The 21,159-nt window shown below is 29.9% G+C and overlaps 1 protein-coding gene and 1 long non-coding RNA gene across 3 annotated transcripts; one reads left to right on the top strand and one right to left on the bottom strand.

Moving 5' to 3' along the window:
• Positions 1 to 1,583: 1,583 nt before the first annotated feature.
• LOC148273629 (carotenoid isomerooxygenase-like) lies at positions 1,584 to 20,938 on the top strand. 2 transcript variants are annotated; one of them, XM_088238413.1, is made up of 14 exons: positions 1,584 to 1,663; positions 5,630 to 5,741; positions 7,181 to 7,292; positions 9,117 to 9,263; positions 11,138 to 11,248; positions 12,759 to 12,856; positions 12,950 to 13,030; positions 13,143 to 13,223; positions 14,811 to 14,935; positions 15,015 to 15,191; positions 17,323 to 17,494; positions 18,167 to 18,228; positions 18,976 to 19,074; positions 20,333 to 20,938. In XM_088238413.1, the coding sequence occupies exons 1-14, from the start codon at positions 1,655 to 1,657 to the stop codon at positions 20,543 to 20,545; spliced, it is 1,599 nt and encodes a 532-aa protein (XP_088094539.1). In that variant the 5' UTR covers positions 1,584 to 1,654; the 3' UTR covers positions 20,546 to 20,938. The 2 variants fall into 2 exon arrangements, 1 of the variants encoding a protein (XP_088094539.1); XR_015824522.1 differs by lacking the exon at positions 17,323 to 17,494 and having other exon boundaries at positions 20,333 to 20,372.
• On the bottom strand, positions 15,363 to 16,279 carry LOC148273630 (uncharacterized). The gene is made up of 3 exons (XR_015824523.1): positions 16,216 to 16,279; positions 15,789 to 15,941; positions 15,363 to 15,422 (listed from the first exon to the last, which is right to left on the bottom strand). It is a non-coding gene; the product is annotated as an uncharacterized LOC148273630 (long non-coding RNA).
• Positions 20,939 to 21,159: the final 221 nt, after the last annotated feature.

Raw genomic sequence — 21,159 nt, 5'->3', positions numbered from 1 at the left:
CTGAACACTTTATTTTATTTTTATGTTTTTATATTTGTAAAAATAAAATAAAGTGTTCAGTAGACTCAAATCAGTGTTTGATTTCTAATATTGTAAGTTTAAATATGGGGTTCTACAAAATAAACACCAAATCAATCGATCAATCGATAATGAAGCGGAGAGATGATGTTGTTTTCACACAAAACCACGAAAAAAGAAGCAGTGTATATACTTTATTACTTGTATGTATACATGCAGATACAAATTATGAAAAAACATATGTCTTTTTTAACTAAATAAAGTATGTGGACATCACCAGACGCCTTCAGAAAACCTTATCGGCAGTCAGCACTCTCGCCTCCTCTCACGTCAATTCTGCGTCCGCAGGTGTGAAAAGAGGCAACTTGGGTCAAGGCTCTCCTGAAGCACCCGCAGCACGTGTCCAAGCCAAGTCCACAGCCGCACAAAGAGACACAACAAGTCCCGTGGGTTGTGTCGCAGAGTCCGGATCAGGAGATCCAAAGTTCAATACACTTTTCAAATAAGGTTTTTTATGACTTAAAGAAAATTTACCCAAAATTGTCATTTTTTGGTAAATCATAAGAATGCAAATATTGACTTATTAAAAAAAAAGAATGTTTTTAAAAAAATACTTTTAAATCAATCAATATTACACTATTTTTTAATCAATCATATCCCTCCTTCGAGCTTTCATTCGCACGTAAGTCCCAACGGTGTAGTTAATTATGTTTGATTTATTTTTGTATTTAAGTTATTTTTAAGTTACGTGGAAAAGAATCCTATTATATAATCTCACCATTATTAAAAACTCTACTACCATTATATAATAAACAATATAATTACTAAGCCAAGCAATAAAATTTATTTATTTGATTACGTAAAATCTAAACAAGATAATTCAGTCTAAAAATGCTTGACTTGAAAAAAAAGCACTTTCTTTAGAAAAAAAATATTTTTTTGTTGAATATAAAAAGATGGTGATTATGACCACAAAAAATACGTTTTTAACCTAACAGCCACATTTTTTAATTTTAGAAATCAATAAAAAAATACAAAAACCAATCGAGGAATCAAATTTTGGTTAAAATTTATTAATAAAATTGTAGTATGAAATTTTAGTATAGGTATATGAGATAAATAATAGGCGTGTAAATAAATATTGAGAAAAGGCAATGTTGTTAGAATAAATATGTTTGATACATATTAGTCAAATTTAATATTAGACTAAGAAAATAACATAATAGTCGTAGTACTAAATCAACTTAAAAATATAAATAAATTATATTCATAGGTACCTATTTTAAACAGCTTGATCCACACAATCCTTCTGTATAAAGGAAAAGCTTCGGAAAATTATGCTGACAGGCAAAATCAAGTCTTTACTTATCTAGACACCAAATAAGCTGTGAGTTACTCTATAATTTAAGGGCATCGAGTAAAAAATACTGAATTCTCCTGGAAGAATCTTCGATTGACAATATTCTTTTCAACGGACTACCTTAAATTTAGATTTCGTTTTGTTCTGTGGATCTCAAACATAAAGGAAGAAAGTCTCATTTCCTAGCTAGTATCGCACTTACTCGCAAGCAGGTTGGGTGGATTGCAAAACCTCGAATAGCCATTGTTTTTCCCAGACACCTGTTAAATTTCAAACATGGCCAAGGTATTTCACATATTCATATCTTATTTAATAGCGTTCTAAAATGTATTCTCGAATCGGACATAACGTAGATTTTAGGATAAACACGAATAGTTATTATTGATTTCCGTTTTTTAATGGTGAGTTATTTACGACTCATTGAAAATGCTCCCCAAAATTGAAATATTTAGGTAATGTATAAGAACACAAATGCTTCTTTAAAAAAATAATATAATAATATTCATAACTGTTGGGTTCTTTTCTCAAACTGATTATCTACAAAATATGGTAAATCAAGTTGTTTATCACATTACATAGATTTTTTTATTTTATTTAAAAAGTATTTTACAAGTATAATACGATGAATTACATTCCTAGGAGTTACAACAACTCAATTTGGGACATAAATAATATTTACATTTAGAAAATAACACATATTGAGAACAACAAAGACGCACATGTTATTTTATTTTTTTATAGAGTCTTTATTCAATAAAATATACATATTATTACAATATTAATGCATTATAAAGAAAACAAAGTATTAAGATATATTTTGTCCCGATAAACTATTCAATAATAGTTTGTCATCGGGTGCTCAGACATTAGTTTTAATTAAAAATCAAATAAGAAGAGTACAGACATAATACTGTATACGTATAAAATAATAAACATAAAAATAGTTTAAAGATTTTTTTATTTTTTTTAAGTAAGAAAATAATACAATTAAAATTAAAGAATAGTAATTTACTTAAATATATTTTAAATATAAGAAAAAAAAATAGACATATATAAATAGTGTGCGCTCATAAATGTAATCAAAATAAATTAAACAAAGTAAAGTAAATCGAGAATTTCAATTCATATCTACAGAAAAAATAAAATAATAAGAAAATTAAAAGTACATATTAAAATTAAGATCTAAAAAATGTAAATGAAATAAGAAAGTACGATTTCATTTTACTTACTTGGTACTTTATTTTAAATATTTACACCATACATTTCTATGAAACTGACTATTTCCAGGTATAAGTTAGCTTCGAGAAAAATTCAAGTCAATTTTTTTTTCAAATATTTTTTGTCGTATTTGGTGGACCGGCCTAATTTTTCTGGAACTAAATATACTCGTCATATCTTCTTAACCGTATCCTTGTGTTACCATTTTTTTATTTTAAACAGTCTATATAATACAAATTTCGATTCAGTTTGGGAGAAATAATATCATTACAATATTTTGAGTTTTTCCAAATTTTATTAACAAAAGACTGGATTTCACCCCCATGGTGAAACGTTAACCGGGGGGTTAACATTAACAAATTACAACAGGTATGGAGAGAACATTTTAGTTGGCTGTTATTGGCTGGTTTTCTATGTTTGACCATCCACTTCTCCGATTCTTCCATCTGTTGATTTTATTGAAGTTAAAAAGCTGAAACCTTTATTTTTGTGAAGAGATTCACCTGATAAAATAATTTCACATACTAGTCAATGCCTGAAATCAATTTTTCAGTTTTTAAACTTCTTCTTGGACCAGTTGGTTTTATTACAATATTTTGAATTTAGTTACACAGTGCGTAAAGTGGCCACTCAAACCAGCCAATGATATGTTATAAGCCCTATAAATGCCTAGACTTCCATATTTGTTTCGCTAAAATGTTTTCCATCCCTGTTGTAATTTGTTAAATAATATTATGTTTGATTGAACGTAGTTATGCAAAAAGCATCCAGTCCACAATTTTGAAAGCATTAAATATTGGTGTTATCGAGTGCAGTAAATTTAATTCTGTGTTCTGCTAAAAACAGCCAGACCGCTTTCATACAAAAAAAACTATAATAATCACCTTGTAAAAATGGTGTCGACTACAAAAACGGCATTTCTCAATTTGCAGAAAACACCTACAGCACAAGAAAAATCTTTAGGTACTTTCAAAATCATCCAAACTGGTCAAATACAAAATTAGATTGTTGTTTGTAATATTTTAAAAAAAATGTATTTGTAAAGTAAATAACAGCATTTATCGATACTATTCCTGGCCAATTACCTTTCGTTCAAATCCTTTCATTGACCCATCCTTATGGTACCTACCTAACATCAAGATAGAAGAAATTCAAAATTAGAAGATTCGGATTTAGAACTAAAACCAAACAACATTTTTAACTTCACATAAAATTGAAAAAAAAGTGCTGGGATTCGTCGCGCGTCGTTGTAAACATCGTTACAATTCATAGTGCATTTCATCACGCAGTGGTTAAGATTGAAGAACATGCACATCATATCAAAGGTAGGTATCCATTTCATGTTCCTATCCTTTCTTCAAATATTTCCCAATCACAAAACTGAATAAAATTCGTTTTTCATTTACAGCCCGCCTTTTCGTTAACAGTATTCATTGGTTATCTCAGTTCCACTTTTATATGGCTGGATGCTTTCTGCATAACAACGCTCAATTGATATTCATCATAAGTTATGTAAAATTAAGAATTATAGGTTGTGGACCTAATCAAAAGCAAAAAATATTTTCGAATTTCAAATTTCTCCGCGTCGCGTCGGTGTCTAGTAGTAAGCTTGTTTTGCTACTTTGGATTCAATCTCCGGCGAGGTCGCAATAAATACTATTAAGTTTTTTTTTATTTCACGGCGATATTACATTTTTAAAATAAGAACTTTCGTAAATCTTTCCCGTATGTAACAAATGATTCAGATAATATTGCTGTACCAATGCAGTGCCCACTGCATCATCAGGTACAAAAGGAGAGACATAAGAATTGTTGATATGAGAGAATGTGTTTCTATTGTATTTCATATAAATTTTGTGAAAAAATACGTGTGCTTTTAGTTCTTAATAATGTTTATTTTACTTTTTAAATTTATATAATTTCTGTGACGTTTTTCTTTGTAAAGGAAAAATAAGAAACCTGCTGACAAGCCGGTTTCGCGATTTAGTGGGTTTCATTATTTTTCCTTTTATATATATTTTTTTCTGTTCATGTTTACCTTCTTAAATGAAAAAAATAATTAAAAAATGACTTATATACCAAATGTTAATAACTATTTGTACAAAACCACTTACCGACTTTTCTATGTCTACCGGTTTCGAGACGCACCCTTTTCTTCGTCAGGACACCAATCAAACTAACACGCAAAACCCGCTATACACCTTCACCACAGCTGTTGCACAAAAATATAAAACCAACACGACGTGGATTTTAATAAGTACATGCACTGATTAGGACAAACATGCACTGATTAGATTATGAAAATATTTTATTTTATTTGAAATATAGTTGAAAAAGGGGAGGGGGTATGGATTGAGGGGCTTGAGTTTAATAGGTTTAGGGTGATTATTACAATGGAACATTGTATGACGGGCTATATTGAAAGGCGTTGGTTTTATATTTTTGTGTAACAACTATAGTGAAGGTGTATAGTGGGTTTAACATGTTGGTTTAATTTTTATCCTGACAAAGAGACGGGTGCGTCTCGAAGCCGGTAGACATAGAAAAGTCGGTAAGTGGTTTCATACAAATATTTAATAACATTAAGTTAAATGTTTGACCACAAAGTTAATGCTTTAAATATGAATCATATGACTAATATAGTTCACTGAAAAAATATGCCCTAATAAATGAAAAACCCCATGGCAAGAACATTCTCACTAATATTGAGTTGAGTTGTTTCATGTAAATCAAATGTTTGTTTGATATTTTTATGTTGGTGTGCCATGTGTTATTTTTTAATGATGTTCTTGTTTTTAATAATATTGTTATTGTGCTGAATTATTCGGCCCAACTCAACATGGGGCTTTAGTCTTATATGGTTGGGACACGGGTCTTAATAAACCGGGTTGTGGTCCAGTGGCTAGTGCTGCGGACTCGCGGATCAGAGGTCCGAGGTTCGAGCTCCATTTAAGAATTTATAGTTTTTTTACATGCTCGTTACCACGTTGTTCGCCATGTGGTCTTCAAACATTTTTTTACATTTATGAACAGAATAACAATGAAGATACACAGCCCACCAAATTGTACCCCAACACTGACGCCTCCGTGTGGTTACGTTCATGTGAAGAAGAAATCGTCAAGCCAAAACGAGGATGCCAAACAGGTCAGAATAACCAACAATGTTCAGAGTATGTCCACATGTTTGCAGACAGGCTGGATTTCCCTCCTAGAGAGTTATTTAGATCTTGGACATACTCAAAACATCGTTGATTAAATTAACTGGTATAAGAAGAAGTATAAAAATCGAAAAATTGTTTTCGGGCGTTACGTAGTTGGTGAATTGGTTCAGCCAGATGAATCTCACCCACATGATAAAGGTTTCAGATCTTTTACTTAAAGTCAGCAAATAGAGGAGTTGAGGAAATTTGGATTTTCAAAGATGGGCAGAATGGTGAATGTTACACAGTGTGTAAAGTGACTACCTTATCCAGTCAATGACAGGTCATAAGCCCTGCCAATGCCTAAATTTCCATATTACCTTCTCATAAGTGTTTTCCCTCTGTTGCATGAAATTTAGGTCAGAATAATTTTGAAAATTTTCTTCGGCATTCACTTCACTAATAAATTATTGTGAACAATACTTATGATAAATGTTATTCTTCCAATGAGGTCAAAATTAACGAACTCTATTATTTATGAGGTATTCAATTCAGTGATGTTTTTATTATTTTATCTGATTTACCTAATACATTTTTATATGTTATTTATTTTATTGTAAAATTTAGCTTGAATTTAGTTCTAACGAGATATTTTTATGTAGGTACATATTTGTTTTTTTCGATTTTAATCATGGGGCGTAAAATATATTTTAAAAAAAAAACATAAATGTATATTTATTTTTATTTATTTACTTAAGTTAGTTAATATTACATTGTATATTAACTAATATATTTACAATTATAACAAATACTTATTAAATATTTCTTACATAACTACATTATTACAATAAACATAACATTTTTTTTTTAAATCCGTAAGTTTTCTTTCATTCTTCATACTTTCAGGCATCTCATCATACAGTTTTAACCCTTTATACATTAAGCTATTTTGTGATTTTGTTTTTTTCTTAAGTAGTAGTCTTATCCTATTTCTATTTCTTGTCCTATATTTATGTACATTTCTATTTAATATAATTTCACTTATAAAATACTTTGGCATGAGATTATTAAACACTTTATATATAAATACAAATACATTATACAATAGTCTTTTCTTTATTCCTATCCAGTTCAATTGTTTTCTCATTTTTTCAACACTATTATATTTATATGGGTCCTGGTGCCTGGTTATTTGACCTTTTTTAAAGTTAGTTTAAAACAATCCCTAAGTTTTTTCTTTAATTTTTCATGTACGAAAAGGGTCAAAGTATCTCTTTCTAAATCACTATATTTTTTAATTGATTTACCTATAATCAAACAACTAGGCCTAACGTAGTTTTTTATTGAGACTTTGAATTTAACCGTAACGAATTCCTTGATCGGGACGTGGACGTGGCTGGAAACTTAGATCCACTGATTTTCTGAAAGACTTTACTTTTACCAGGTAAAATCCCACTTTGGCTTCGAGGATCCCTGCTGAGGAACGGCCCAGGGTCTATTAAAGTGGGAGATATGGAGTTTAAGCATTTGTTTGACAGTTCGGCTCTACTTCATAGGTCAGTTATCAATTTTTATAATTTATAATGTTATAATAGTATAGTATAATATATATACTATATATATATATATATACAGTATTTATTTATTCATATTTTACTCTTACAAACGAAAAACTATAGTAAAAATAATATGACCTCACTGGGGTGAGGACACTTAACACTTATATAGTATAATAATGTTATTATTGTTGATAAATCCACCTGGTCCATGAAGAAGTATAGAAATTGAAAAAATAACATTTTCAGGGGTTGCCTAGTATGCAGGTGAAATAATTCAATTAGATAAATCTTACCCGCATAAATAAAGGTTTCATCTATTTAACTTCACAAACATCAAAAGATTAAAGAATTGAAGAAATATAGATGTTAAAATATGGGCAGAATGATGAATGTTACACAGTGTGTAAAGTGGCTACTTAAACCATCCATTGACATGTCATAAGCTCTGTAGATGCCTAGAGTTCTATATTACCTTCTCTTAAATGTTCTTCATCTCTGTTGTAATATGTTAATATAAACAGCTCCCCAGGGAGTTTAATCCAGTCCTTGTCTACAAAAATTTGAACAAACTCAAAATATTGTTGATATATAATCATCTATCATTTTACTGATGAGTACCTAAGTATATCCGTTTTACGTCAATTCACTAAAATATAACTAGTAGTTATGAAAATATCATAATTAGGGTTATATGACCAAAACAATGAGTAGATAGATAGAGAAAAAATAGTAGCAAAAAAATTCTATTATTTAATCAGTTTGTCGGTTATGGCATAATCAAGACAGAAAAATGTTTTTTTCCGTATCCTTGAAGTTTTTTTAAGCTAACAAATGTTTCATAATCGTCACGACCAATTAATTTTGTACATTTTTCGCCATTTTGAAGTAAAACATGCAGATATTATCGCAATAAGCTATTTTATTAGTGAATAAAACACGAAAAAACTTTATCATAAAAATGCTTTTTTAAGTTGAAATAAAATCCTTAAGTTCAGTTTGTTTTAGTGCAAAAAATAACAACAGTCGCAGATATGTTATATAAATATGTTCTTCTTTTATCAAAATAATAATTATTTTACATTGAAAGCTCTTTATCACAAAATCACAATCAATCAATCATAACCACAAAATCTTGTATCCTGAACATTTCATCCAACGTGACTCCCGTTGTTTATCCTTTAAGGTACACAATTGTTTTCAGGAATTATTAGTGCCTTAGCCAAATTTAGAAAGCTTTTTTTGGGAACGAGTTGGTAACAAGATAACAGTTATTATTTAACGAATGTTACATTTTTAACGATTACGATTAGGGGTGTAATCGAATAATGTTGCTTTCACATGACACGAGGGATATTTAAGGTAGGTATGTATTTAGGGTAATGTTAATTTGATTGGATTGAATTAATTGATTAATTCATTTGACCTGAATATTTCTGTAAGCTGGAAAAAGTCACTTTCACAACGCCAGGAAAAATAGTAAATTAAAAATTCCATTGGCAAAAAAAATAAAATATTCAAAGATATATGCATGGCCGTAAAAATATAGAATAAGCTACAAAAATAAAAGGAAATCAATTAAACTAAAGTGTTTAAGTGTTTTTGATAAGTAAATTAATGTTATGTTACTATTCACGAATGGTTGAAAGATGAGGCGGACCATAAGCACCATAACTAATGTGATATTTGTACCGTTTATATTTTCTTTGCGTTTGTAATGAGTCCGCCATTCAACCATGTATATTTTTGTTTGATTATTCTGTACGTATCACAATGTATGTTATGGTAAATAAAGATCTATTATTATAATTATGATCATTGCAGGTTTGCGATTGAGAGCGGCGAGGTGACGTACCAGTGCCGCTTTCTGCGTTCCAAAGCATGGCAGCTTAACAGAAGCGCTAAACGAATAGTCGTCACGGAGTTTGGAACTAAAGCCGTCCCCGATCCATGCCATTCCATATTTGACAGGTTTTTATTTACTGTAATCTAAACCTAGATAGATACTTTCGTAAAATGAGCTTCACCTTTTTTTTAGGTTTGCATATTTCGTTGTGCATGTGGATATTACATATGCGAATTGAGAAAGCCACATTATTATTTATTCAGCTGTCTACGGGGGTCATCCACAAAATAAGGTTACAAAGGCTCTTGAGGCCGCGGGAAATGTTATGTTACAAAGTTGGCGCACCTGACGTGTACCTAGAACATCCATCGGAAGCTCGTGGAAATTTATGGTAGTGATGTGATGAGTCGACAAAATGTCCCAGAATCCAAAAAATAATTACTTCAGTGGCGTTTTTCATCTTCCTCATATACCAAGAAGTTCAAAACGACCCATTCAACCGGAAAAGTTGTGGCATCTGCTTTCTGGGACCGTAGGGGGTTTCTTTTGGTTGATTTTATTCCTAAATGGACTACCATTCGTGCAGAGGCTTTTTGCAATACCCTAAAAAATTTCAAAAGAATCATACGGAACCACAGAAGTGGAATGCTGACCCGAGGAGTAAGCCTCCTACATGACAACGCCAGAGTTACACAGGAGCTGTTGACATAGTTTAGATGGCATATTGTCACCCACTTCCCCTATTCACCCGACTTGGAGCCTTCGGATTATCACCTTTTCACTCAACTCAAAGGTTTTAGGTGGGATACGTTTTTCCAACGATCAGGAGTTCAAAGAAGCAGCGAAGAAGCAGCCGAAACAGTCAGCGGCGGATTTCTATCACACTGGCATGCAAAAACTGGTGCTCCGACTACAGAAATGTTTTGATCTCGACGGCGGTTGAAAAATAGTTCAATGTATTTGTGAATTATCCCGTGAATTTGAATTAAATGTAAGCTTTTTTCGATCCCACATTAATGCTTTAAGCTTATTTTGTGGATGACCGTCGTAATTCCAATATTGACACCAGCAAAGCCGTTACCTGTACTGTTAAAAATGTTCAAAACGTGTATCACGAACAGTAAGCTACGCATATTGCGGTCTAACAGGAGTAAATGCTCTACACTATTTATTTATTTATTCCTTATCAGTTTATTTCACAAATAAGTATACATATTTAATACCAAGGAATCTATACAAAACTAGTGAATTAGAAAATTGAATAGGAGCGTTCTCTGGTTAGGGTAGTCTCTATCTAACATGGCTCAGACTGTTCTAAGATGGATATTTTTTTATGTTTTAAAGTATAAGTAGTTATGTACTAATATAACAATAACAGAAAAAAAGAAAACTGAAACTGCTTAATTGTATTTAGTTAGGTATGCATTTATAAATGCATACCTAACTAAATACAAGAATGAAATAATCACTATTATCTTAATATAAAGTATATATATATATTTTTTTGTTTAAATTCTTTACAAATTATTTACAATTTGCTTTTTAATTCAATTACTTTTCTTATATCCATATATTTTATTTTTTTTACTCTGTAAAGTTTCACTTTTTATTTTGCATCGCAATATACTTTTTATTGTTTCTACATGTATACAAAAAAGCGTTGTTTATTTTTTTAATTATTACTTACTATGTTTGTACTTATCTGTACATTTTTTGTAAATGCCCCTTGGGCTTATTATAAAATTAAATAAATAAAAATAAATTTCGTAAAATAAAACCTACATACGGAGAAAACACGAGATTCGTTGTTTTTTAAGCCATGAAAAAACTGAAAAAACTTTCTTATATGTAGTTTTTTATTGTTTCAATTAAAATGGGTATCGAAAGGAAATATATAAAAACGCCTTAATGGATTTAAAAAAAGACAATAGCTGAAATTTAAAAAATATACCTTTTTTTTCATCTAAAATATTTACTAACATTCATATTTTACCAACAGAGTGTCAACAATGTTTAAACCCGGGGAAGGGATGTCTGATAATGCCATGATATCAGTTTACCCCTTCGGAGATGAGTTTTATACTTTTACAGAGAGCCCCATCATACACAGGTTAGACAACCAAAATAAATTTTGAAATTAAGTTTTTGATATTAAAATACACATAAAATTTTGAATACTGAGTTTCGTGTGTGAAGTAAAGTGAGTGAAAAAGTCAAATGTATAAAAATAATTTGTAAATATTTGTTTGACTGTTTTATTTATATTTTAACCGAATTCACGTAGAGTAGGGACATTATTTTTTCTGTCTTTGTAACCAAATTAAATTATCTAGTGTGGTAGTGTGATGATTAGTGTTGTAATAAATGAAATATTTGTTTATTTAAACTTGTAGTACAAAAATATAAACATTTATTGGGAGGACTTATTGCTGAAAACAATATCTTCGAAAACGTATATTTAAATTTATGTAAATATACACATATTTTCGAATTACGGCTGTTTTTCGTTAGATATTTTTTTACAAAAATTATTTCGTTATACACATTATGTGATGAGGAATGTTGAATCAGGTAGGAGTTTGGAAGGAGACAGGAAGAATGTCCAAGAAAGAAAACGAGTAAAAAATAAATGATAGTTACGGTTCTCGGGATGTATATTTTTTTTGTTTTATTGTTATGTACATACATATTATAGGTACATACTTAAATTACATGAAAACTATACATTTAATCAATTTTATGTTCTTTTATATTTGAAGCGCTAACTTTGTGGTTTTTCATTACAATAAAATAAATATAAAATACTTTTGTTTTTAACAAATAATACAAAAATGCAAACTTATAAATACATATTTGTATTCTGCTTCTACAATAAATAAAACTAACCCACCTAAACAATGGAGGCGGATTATTTTTATTAATGTATTTTTTTCTAAACAATTGTCTTATTTCCTACCATCAAACATTAAACCTGCATTTTATACAACTAACAAAAGTCTAGGAACATTGTGAAAAATCACAAAGATAAAATCCGTAAATGTAATGAATCTGGCGAATACCAATTAAATTATAATGGTTGCGATTCAATCTAAATTGGAAAAACTAAAAGAAACTTTAATACTAGAATTAGAGTAAAAGAACACTTAAGGTGCTTAAATAATATTTTTCTGAAGTCGTAAACCATCTGATAGAAAGTATTCATAACTTTAATAAAGACACTGGAATAAAAGTTATTTTTGTTGAAAATATTAAAATTTGACCACTTGAAAATCTTAGAAGTTAAAAAAGCGATTTATAATAAGAAAAACAATAATTAACTAAATAAACAATATTTCTTTTTATCCACTCCTGTCTAGTTTTAAAGATCGTATCCATCTCACTTCACACTTTCCATCTTTTAAAGAGCAACATGACAAAAAGAATTTACTTATTAGCTCTATATGTATCGATGTAATATTTATTAGTCACTGTAAAAATAAAATAGGATACAATTCATTAGTTAAGTGTGCTTTGATAAAGAAGCTTGTGTAGCTTTGAATCCGGTCCGTAGAAGAAAAATAATACGTGGTTAAAAACAATGTTGTTTTATATTTATTTTATTACTTTTATCTTCATTTTAGAATAAATCCAGAGACATTGGAAACAACGGGAAGAATTAATGTGGCAGACAATATTTCTATTATAAACCACACATCTCATCCGCACGTTTTGCCAAATGGTACAAAAATTTTGTCGATTTAACAAAATGTCATTAGTAGTTGGTGCAGTACAAGTTTTTAAAAATAGGTAAATAATGTTTTCACGGTTCTAGGTGATGTCTATAATTTAGGAATGGCTGCCTCAAAGAAAGGTCCTGTGTATACAGTTGTCCATTTTCCAAATGTGAGAGATGGTAAGCTTATTATTTGCTACATCTTAGATACTATATATGTGGATCAGCAATTAAACATTGAAGAAATCCAGTATTTTTTTTGTTGAAAATGATGTATTATTATTATTTATAGGAAATATGTTTGACAGCGCATGCAGGGTTGCCAATATCCCTGTTAGATGGCCCCTTCACCCCGGATACATGCACACTTTTGGTGAGTATCTTTCGTATCTAAGTCATTTTAGAGAGAATAAATTTTTATGTTCTTGATGGTTATTTCCGACAGCGTCAGCACAGACTGTTTTACCTCCCGGCTTCCAAAACCAACCTGTTTCTAGTTATGCCGATTAGAAGCTCAGTCGGGTAGCTGAACATTATCACTTTGGAGATAGACATCTCTCACATCAGTGAAACTTTGTGTTAGAGGCAAATACTCTTGCCGTTAAAGAGTATGATAATGTCGAACCATAGCTCTTTATTGCATTTTATCCCAATATAACAATGCCTTAAATATATATTTTTTTGGAATGATATTTTGGTAAAATAAATTAATTTGAATTTGAATTTGGTATTGGTACCGAATTTTGTCACCTACTTGGAAATACAAACTTTAGACCTGTTGGTTTTCAGTACATCGAAAGAAATATAAAAAATGTGTAAGCTTTAATCTCAGATTAATAATTATCTAGAGAAGTCCTTTAGCTCTATTGTATAGAGCAAAAGCTCTATTACAAGAAAACAGTTTTTTTCGTGTATTTTGTATGTAAATACACGAGATAATACGGCCGCGAGAACGTTTGAAATACCACCCCTGGGCCGCGATTATGAACGGTTATCTTCATCGGTATATACTGAGACGGTATAAACTAATATCGATATTTATGTACGAAAGTGTGTATATTTGTTTGACAATTCAAAATATCTTCGTAGGTAACAGGTAATTGAACACGTCAAAAAAAATGTGAACATATTATATTTTTCATACAGAAAACTTAATTTTACTTTGTAGATAGAATTGAAGATAAATTTGATCTTCCCATCATAATCGAGGCCCTGGAGTGATATTCTGGATCTTCTCTATCCTCTAGACTCTAGAGAGTGATTAATTTGAAGAATGTTATTCTTTTAAAGTGCCTAGACTTTGCTTCATATAATGGCCACTCTGATGATTAAACGTCAAAAAATATGAACACGTGGAATCAAAGTGATCATTTTCATTTAGAACATTCTTGCGACCTCAAGCATTATCCAAAGTACTTAATTAGGTTGAATTGACCAAACCGTATTAGTTTTATTTACGTTTTTGCGACAGTTTAATACACCATTTAATTCATTAAATTATAATCATTCCTAGGGGATGGAGAAAATTCATAATTGCATCCCTGAAACTTTTAAAACAATCTTACCACAATTTATCAATGTATTACATCAATCCCTTTTTATATCTTTTTTTTTCCGTACATACATTTCCATAGAATTTAAATTACAAAAAAAACACTTTATAAAATACATATTAAAATTAAGCTAAAACATAATTTGGAAAAAATGCCTACAAAGACTTCAGCGTCTGAGCGTGAGCCATTCCTTTTTAAATGATTTATAAGTTTATGGCATATAAATATGGGGTTACTTGGGGTGTTATTCTGAACCGCTCTCGCGGCACGAGAAAATAGTTTTTCTCGTGTATTTTGTATGTAAGCCTACACGAGATAATACGGCCGCGAGAACGTTTGAAATACCAGCCCTGAAATGATTATTTTTCCAATACTCCGCCTAATAACTTGATACATTTTGTTTATAGGAATTACAGATAATTATTTTATTATTGTCGAGCAACCACTATCTGTATCCCTGTGTAAATTTGTCAAGACACAACTGGCTAATGATCCGTACATCAGCTGCCTCAAATGGTATCCCAAACACAAGGTTGGCGTTTAACTTAGTTGTGAAATACACGAATTAGTAAAACAAAGTAATTATATTTAATAAAATATTTTTATTTTAGACACTGTTCCATGTAGTAAAAAGATCCGATGGTGAAATTTTCAAGACGTTTCAAGCTGACCCTTTCTTCTACTTACATATTGTAAATCAATACGAACAAGACGGCAAAGTTATTATAGATATCTGCTCATACAAAGATGCTGCCATGTTGCAATGTATGTATGTGGAAAGCATGAAGGTACAGTCATCCGATGATATATTTCTATTAAAAATTTACTTGTTGAATACCGTAAAAGCATACAACTTGAGACAGTTTTCAACTTCAACTAACTATATCTTTTTATATATTTAATATTACACTTTCAAATTTTAACACAAATTTGAGTCTGCTTCAGATTACAGAAGCATACCACGTGTGTGGACATATTAATATCCTTCAATTTTTTTTTTTTTTGTTGTCCCAATTAACCTGCAAATGTTTCAAACATAAGACACAATAAGAAAGTCGTAGTTTCCCATGAAGCATTTTACTGCTTTAACCATGAGACAATAAAAATTGAAAAAAATATTAAGTTTCCAGGAATAATATTGTAAATATGTCATGCACAATAAGAGAAATTAAATAAAACAAATTTCCAGCTTTGAAAAGTATGATATAATTTGAAACGCTTACGTCATCAAATAAAAAAAAATCCAATCAAAAACAAAATTCAACCTCTTTCAAAAAACGTTAAAAAAAAACAAATTTAAAACTCAAAATTGAGACTGTGTAATTTGAGGCATGTATAATGCTAGAACCATGGGATTAAGAATATTCCAGAAACCGCATACTCACATCAAACAGAAGACGACTCAACTACTCATAAATGAGTAGGTTTACGTTTTGACCCATTAGTTTCTTTGTAGACGTCGCTCAGTACGCAACTCCTGATTGTAATTCATCTATTCCGTGTTGTGTATTTTTAAAGTGTAGAAATTCTTCTAGGACCTTAAAGAAACAGGATGCAATCACATTTCATGTGTAATTAGCAAATGAATGTGTATATAACAAATGCATTACTTAAAAATTGAATTCTTTTTCCATCTGTCAAATTGTCAAAGAAGTAGTTATGTAAGAAATATTTAATAAGTTTTTGTTATAATTGTAAATATATTAGTTAATATACAATGTAATATTAACTAACTTAAGTAAAAAAAAAAAAAAAAAGAAACAAAATGGCAATTTCGTTAGTGTTGCCAGAGTAGTAATTTTTTTACCCTACTTTGCTCATCTAATGAAAGAATTAATGAAAATTGGATCTCGGATTAAACAACTCTGTGGTGGACATTTAACTGACATTATCTTCAAAACATCAAATAATATTTGACATGATATAAAAATATCCGTTTCATGTCAAATAAAATTTGTTTTATATTTTAAGTTAAAAGTTCATTCATTCAATTACTCCTATTAAATGAACCTTTACTTATCTACTCTGTTGTGTCAATCAATATTTCCGCGTGCACAATAAAATTTTAGAGAAATTAACAGATTGCTTTTTTAAACCTTATATTTGAGTTATGAATTCTTTTCCCATCAAGCAACATTACGCCGCGACCTCACGAATGCGCGCGGTGAAAGTAGAGCATAGTGGGGGAATTACTGGACTCAGTCCGATGTATTCAAATATGATTCTACGCTCTTTCTGGACTATTCTTAATTCTATGGCTAGAACATTAAACAAATATTAAGATGCATACACTATCTTCACAGTTTGTACTTTTTTGTAATAAAACAACTACTGTAGTCGTACCTAATTATAAAATAATTGAGTTTTCTCCTAATTACTAAACATAACTATCAGTAGAGATTTGAGACAATTTGAGACTTAATAATTTAGACTTACGCACCTAATTTAAGACAGTCTCAATTTACCTTCCAAAAAAAATGCTTTCATTTCTGCGAATTTTTAGTTTCTGTCTACCAACCTACGCTGAAAGTGCCAAACATGGCGTTGACTTGTTTACGGAAGAGTGCCGCACGATATCGTATTATTAAAATGATTTAGATCACTACAGTTTTTTTTTTACTAATAATAGAGTTTTGAGGCATGTGTAATTCAGAAATATATTTTAATTGAAAATCAATGTCAATTTCTGAATATATACTATTTACTTTGTCTAAATTTCCTCTTGACAGCAATTATACGTTCACAAACAAGAAAATTGGAAGGACACTGCTAGTGCTGCCTGAGTAGCAATGACACCACATGTAATATTATGTGCCGCGGAAGTTTCGTCTCAAATTACATTTAATTATCATGCTATATGCTTTTACGGTATATTATACATTGTTACTTTTTATAAAAAGTCATTCATATTTTATTTAGGAAATGCAAACAAACCCAGATTACGCACGAATGTTCAGAGGTCGCCCAGTGCGATACGTGCTCCCTTTAGAAGACAGCGGAAATCCTAAAAAGGGCCCCCAAACAGTTGTACCAGAACAACTTTGTTCACTAGGCTGTGAGACACCTCGAATCAATTACGATAAATATCTAGGTAATGTTACGTTATCTCAATATACTAGTTATTTAGGTGCAGTTATAAAATAACCTATCCACACAAAATGCATAAGTAATGCTTCAACATTGTAAAACCATGACCCGGATTCAACTGATAGATTTGTAAAAAAATGGACTATGAATGAGTGGCTAACATTTTTTTTTAAATACAGTAGAACTTCGTTTATCCGAGCTCCAGTCATCCGAATTTCCAAATATCCAGATCGTTATCAGGAAACAAAAATTAAAGGAGATGTTTTTAATTGTGCAATTAACTTTGCTGGACATGTTCAAGTTTTTAATGTGATTCAAATTCGCTGTATTATTTCAAAAGCAATCAAATCTAGCACTCATTAATCCAGATAATTGTAGTTTTACTATAGTAAAACTACTATAGTAGAGATAATTGAAAATTGTTTAATCAATAGTAGGTAGTCATGTTTTATTATTATTTTAGACGGTATATAAAAATGTCTGCTTTAAAATAGGTTGTATCTAGTTACGACTATACACAATTCAGAGAAATCTATTACCATGAAATGTAGAAGATTATATGAATCGTTATGTTACCCCCACTTAATGGCCGCAGTATATTCTTTCCATCTGGTATTGAGGCTTCTACAGAATTACATATTTTTTAATTATTTTTTTTGTTTTTATTTTTCAACAGGTCGTCCCTATCAATATTTTTATGCAATCAGCTCAGACGTGGATGCAGAAATTCCCGGAGCTGTAAGTTATAATATGATTTTGCTAATATTAAGATGAATCTTTCCTATAGGTTTTTTTATATTTATAATTCCTATCTGATTAATTTAATTTTAGAAAAATACTTTATTATTTTGTATTTTAAAATTATTAATGGCGAAAACAAAATTATATCATTTTAGTATGCTGAATTGTTGTTGGACAGTGTTGTTGAGTTCTTATAAGATTCATTATTTATGTTTTAAAACACATCACTCGTACTATATTTATTCAGACTCAATTACTGGTAAAATAAATTGAATTATAAATCATAAAATTTGACATTGAACAGATTTTGATAGATCATCTAAACAGGCTTTTAACAAAAAATCAAAAGACAGGTATCCAAATTTAAGTGATAAATACCATTAATTATTTCAATGTTTGGAGCACTATTTTTGTGGAACATCAATACATAAAAATAAAATTCTTTTGTATTTTATTCACCACATTATTTTTTAAATAAACCAACCTATTTCGGCAACACATTGCGTCTTCATTTATACATTTAAAAAATAAAATGGTCCATAAAATACAAAGTTTTTTTTTTATCTATTAATGTTTATTCCACCTAAAATGTTTTTCAGATTATTATTTATTTTTTTTACATGCTAAATTGCAATGTCTTGCGAGCTTATTTGAAGGAAAAAAAGGTTTTGGTTACAAAAGTAAAGATCAATCAATAATTCACATGAAATAATATGCAGATTTAAAAATATATATGTGTTACAGCTGATAAAGGTGGATACAAAAAACAAGACTAAAATTACATGGCAAGAAAATAATTGCTATCCCAGTGAACCAATATTTGTGCCCAGTCCAGGATCAAAGGTATAACTAATTAATTATAATACAGTAAAACCCTTAAATTACGGGACCGACAAAAATGTAAATGGAAGGTAGTGAAAAAAAAAATTCAGCAAATCATTTTTTATTTGAAAAATTGTGCAGCAATGTTCGAATCATTTTTTTCTTGCACCCTTTTGAATATCATATTCATAAATAATAAATGTCTGTAAAACACAATGAACCATCTTTAAAATTACAACTAAAACACAAAAATGGCGGCAATAAATGTTCGCTATATACATTGAACTGTTTTTAAAATTATAAATTTCTTTAAAAAAAGTTTGTATAATTATCGAAACTAACTTCAGACTCGGGCTGTCAATTTTCAGTGTAGATTGCAAATTTATCCGACGTGAATTGTAGGAAAAAACGTAAAACTGGGTTTTTAATTTACTGAAAAAATCATAATTCAATGAGACAATAAAAATTATACGTAAATCGCGGAAAAACGCAAATAAACGACGTTATTTCGGGGTTTCACTGTATCCATATTATTTTCTAGTATTTCAAATTTATTAATCTTATTTAGCAAACTAAATTAAGTTTGTAAACATTGAATCTATAAACTCGTTTAGGCTGTATTTTTTTTTTGTGGTGTAAAGAAAAAAGGTCGCTTTATAAAAAATATTCATAAGGATGAAATTAGTTAATTTTTTAGTAAATAATAACAATTTCACATTACTACATGCAATAAAATACTAATGCGCTATTTATTTATAGTTGGATAATTTATATAGCGCCGTTTTTGTGAAAATCACCTCAAGGGCGCTGTACAATAAATAAATATCCCACTACGTCTTGCAGCTACAGAGCGCATGGACGGTTGGGATTCTTGTTCCTCGTCTCCAATTATGATATCCAAGAGCTAGATTACAGCACGTCTTGCAGCTACAGAGCGCATAGATAATAAGAAATCTAGCCCCTTTTTCCATTTTTTATTTGACAATAAAGTTTAGAGATTTAGTGGTATTTAAAAAAAAAAAAAAAAACAATTTATAAAAATAGAAGTTAGATTACAACAAGTCTTGCAGCTACTGAGCGCATGGACGGTTGGAATTCTAGACCTCATTTACTAAATTAGCTAGTCTATTATGTAAATAAACATTTGCTTGTAGATAATAATGTGCTTGAAGAAATAAAATTCTTACTTTTATTATGATATTCTAAATCTTCTAATACATTATTTTCTGAAAAGTTCTAAATCTCAAAAATATGCTTTATATTTAATTCATTATTTTAGGAGGAAGATGATGGTGTAATAATCGCAGCCATGGTGTGGGGAGGTAACCGGGAAAATGAAGTTGGACTTTTGGTTTTAGATGCTAAAAATCTACAAGAATTAGGAAGAGCTACATTTGTAACTCCTTCTCCTGCTCCTAAATGTCTCCACGGCTGGTTTCATCCCTCATCTAAATCACCGGATATTATGATGTCTAATATGAATAATTACTGAAAATGTTTCTCCTATTTTACTGTAAGACAATTTTCAAAATTTTGTGGGTACCAAGAAGTATTATTAGAGTGATATAATGTAAGTTTCTTGTGTTTCAAAAATTGATTTTATATTGATTAAAGTAAGATAAGAAAATGTAATTATTTGAAGATTTAAGTTGTCATGAAATAAATCAATACCTTTTTTCTAGTTCTTGCATGAATTATTTTCGAAGTTTGGTGGAAATGTGCTATTCCTTTATTTTTTTTTGGGTACCAAGAAGTATTATTAGAGTGATATAATGTAAGTTTCTTGTGTTTCAAAAATTGATTTTATATTGATTAAAGTAAGATACGAAAATGTAATTATTTGAAGATTTAAGTTGTCATGAAATAAATCCATACCTTTTTTCTAGTTCTTGCATGAATTATTTTCGAAGTTTGGTGGAAATGTGCTATTCCTTTATTTTTTTTTTTTTCATTCATTCATATAAATACATACCTATTACAAAAAAAAACAATAATAACGTATCCCTAACTTTATGAGGCCAAGGGCCCTGTTTTGAGTTATACAACATAATGGAAAGTGGAAGCACATACATAATTAAACAATAGCAAAATAAAAATGAAATATTA

Source organism: Micrasema longulum, unplaced genomic scaffold (assembly GCF_059751315.1).
Source record: "Micrasema longulum isolate JH-2025_06_02 unplaced genomic scaffold, ASM5975131v1 h1tg001893l, whole genome shotgun sequence".
Lineage (NCBI taxonomy): Eukaryota > Metazoa > Arthropoda > Insecta > Trichoptera > Brachycentridae > Micrasema > Micrasema longulum.
The sequence above is the reverse complement of the archived record's forward strand: the minus strand, read 5'-3'. Positions and strand labels throughout refer to the sequence as shown.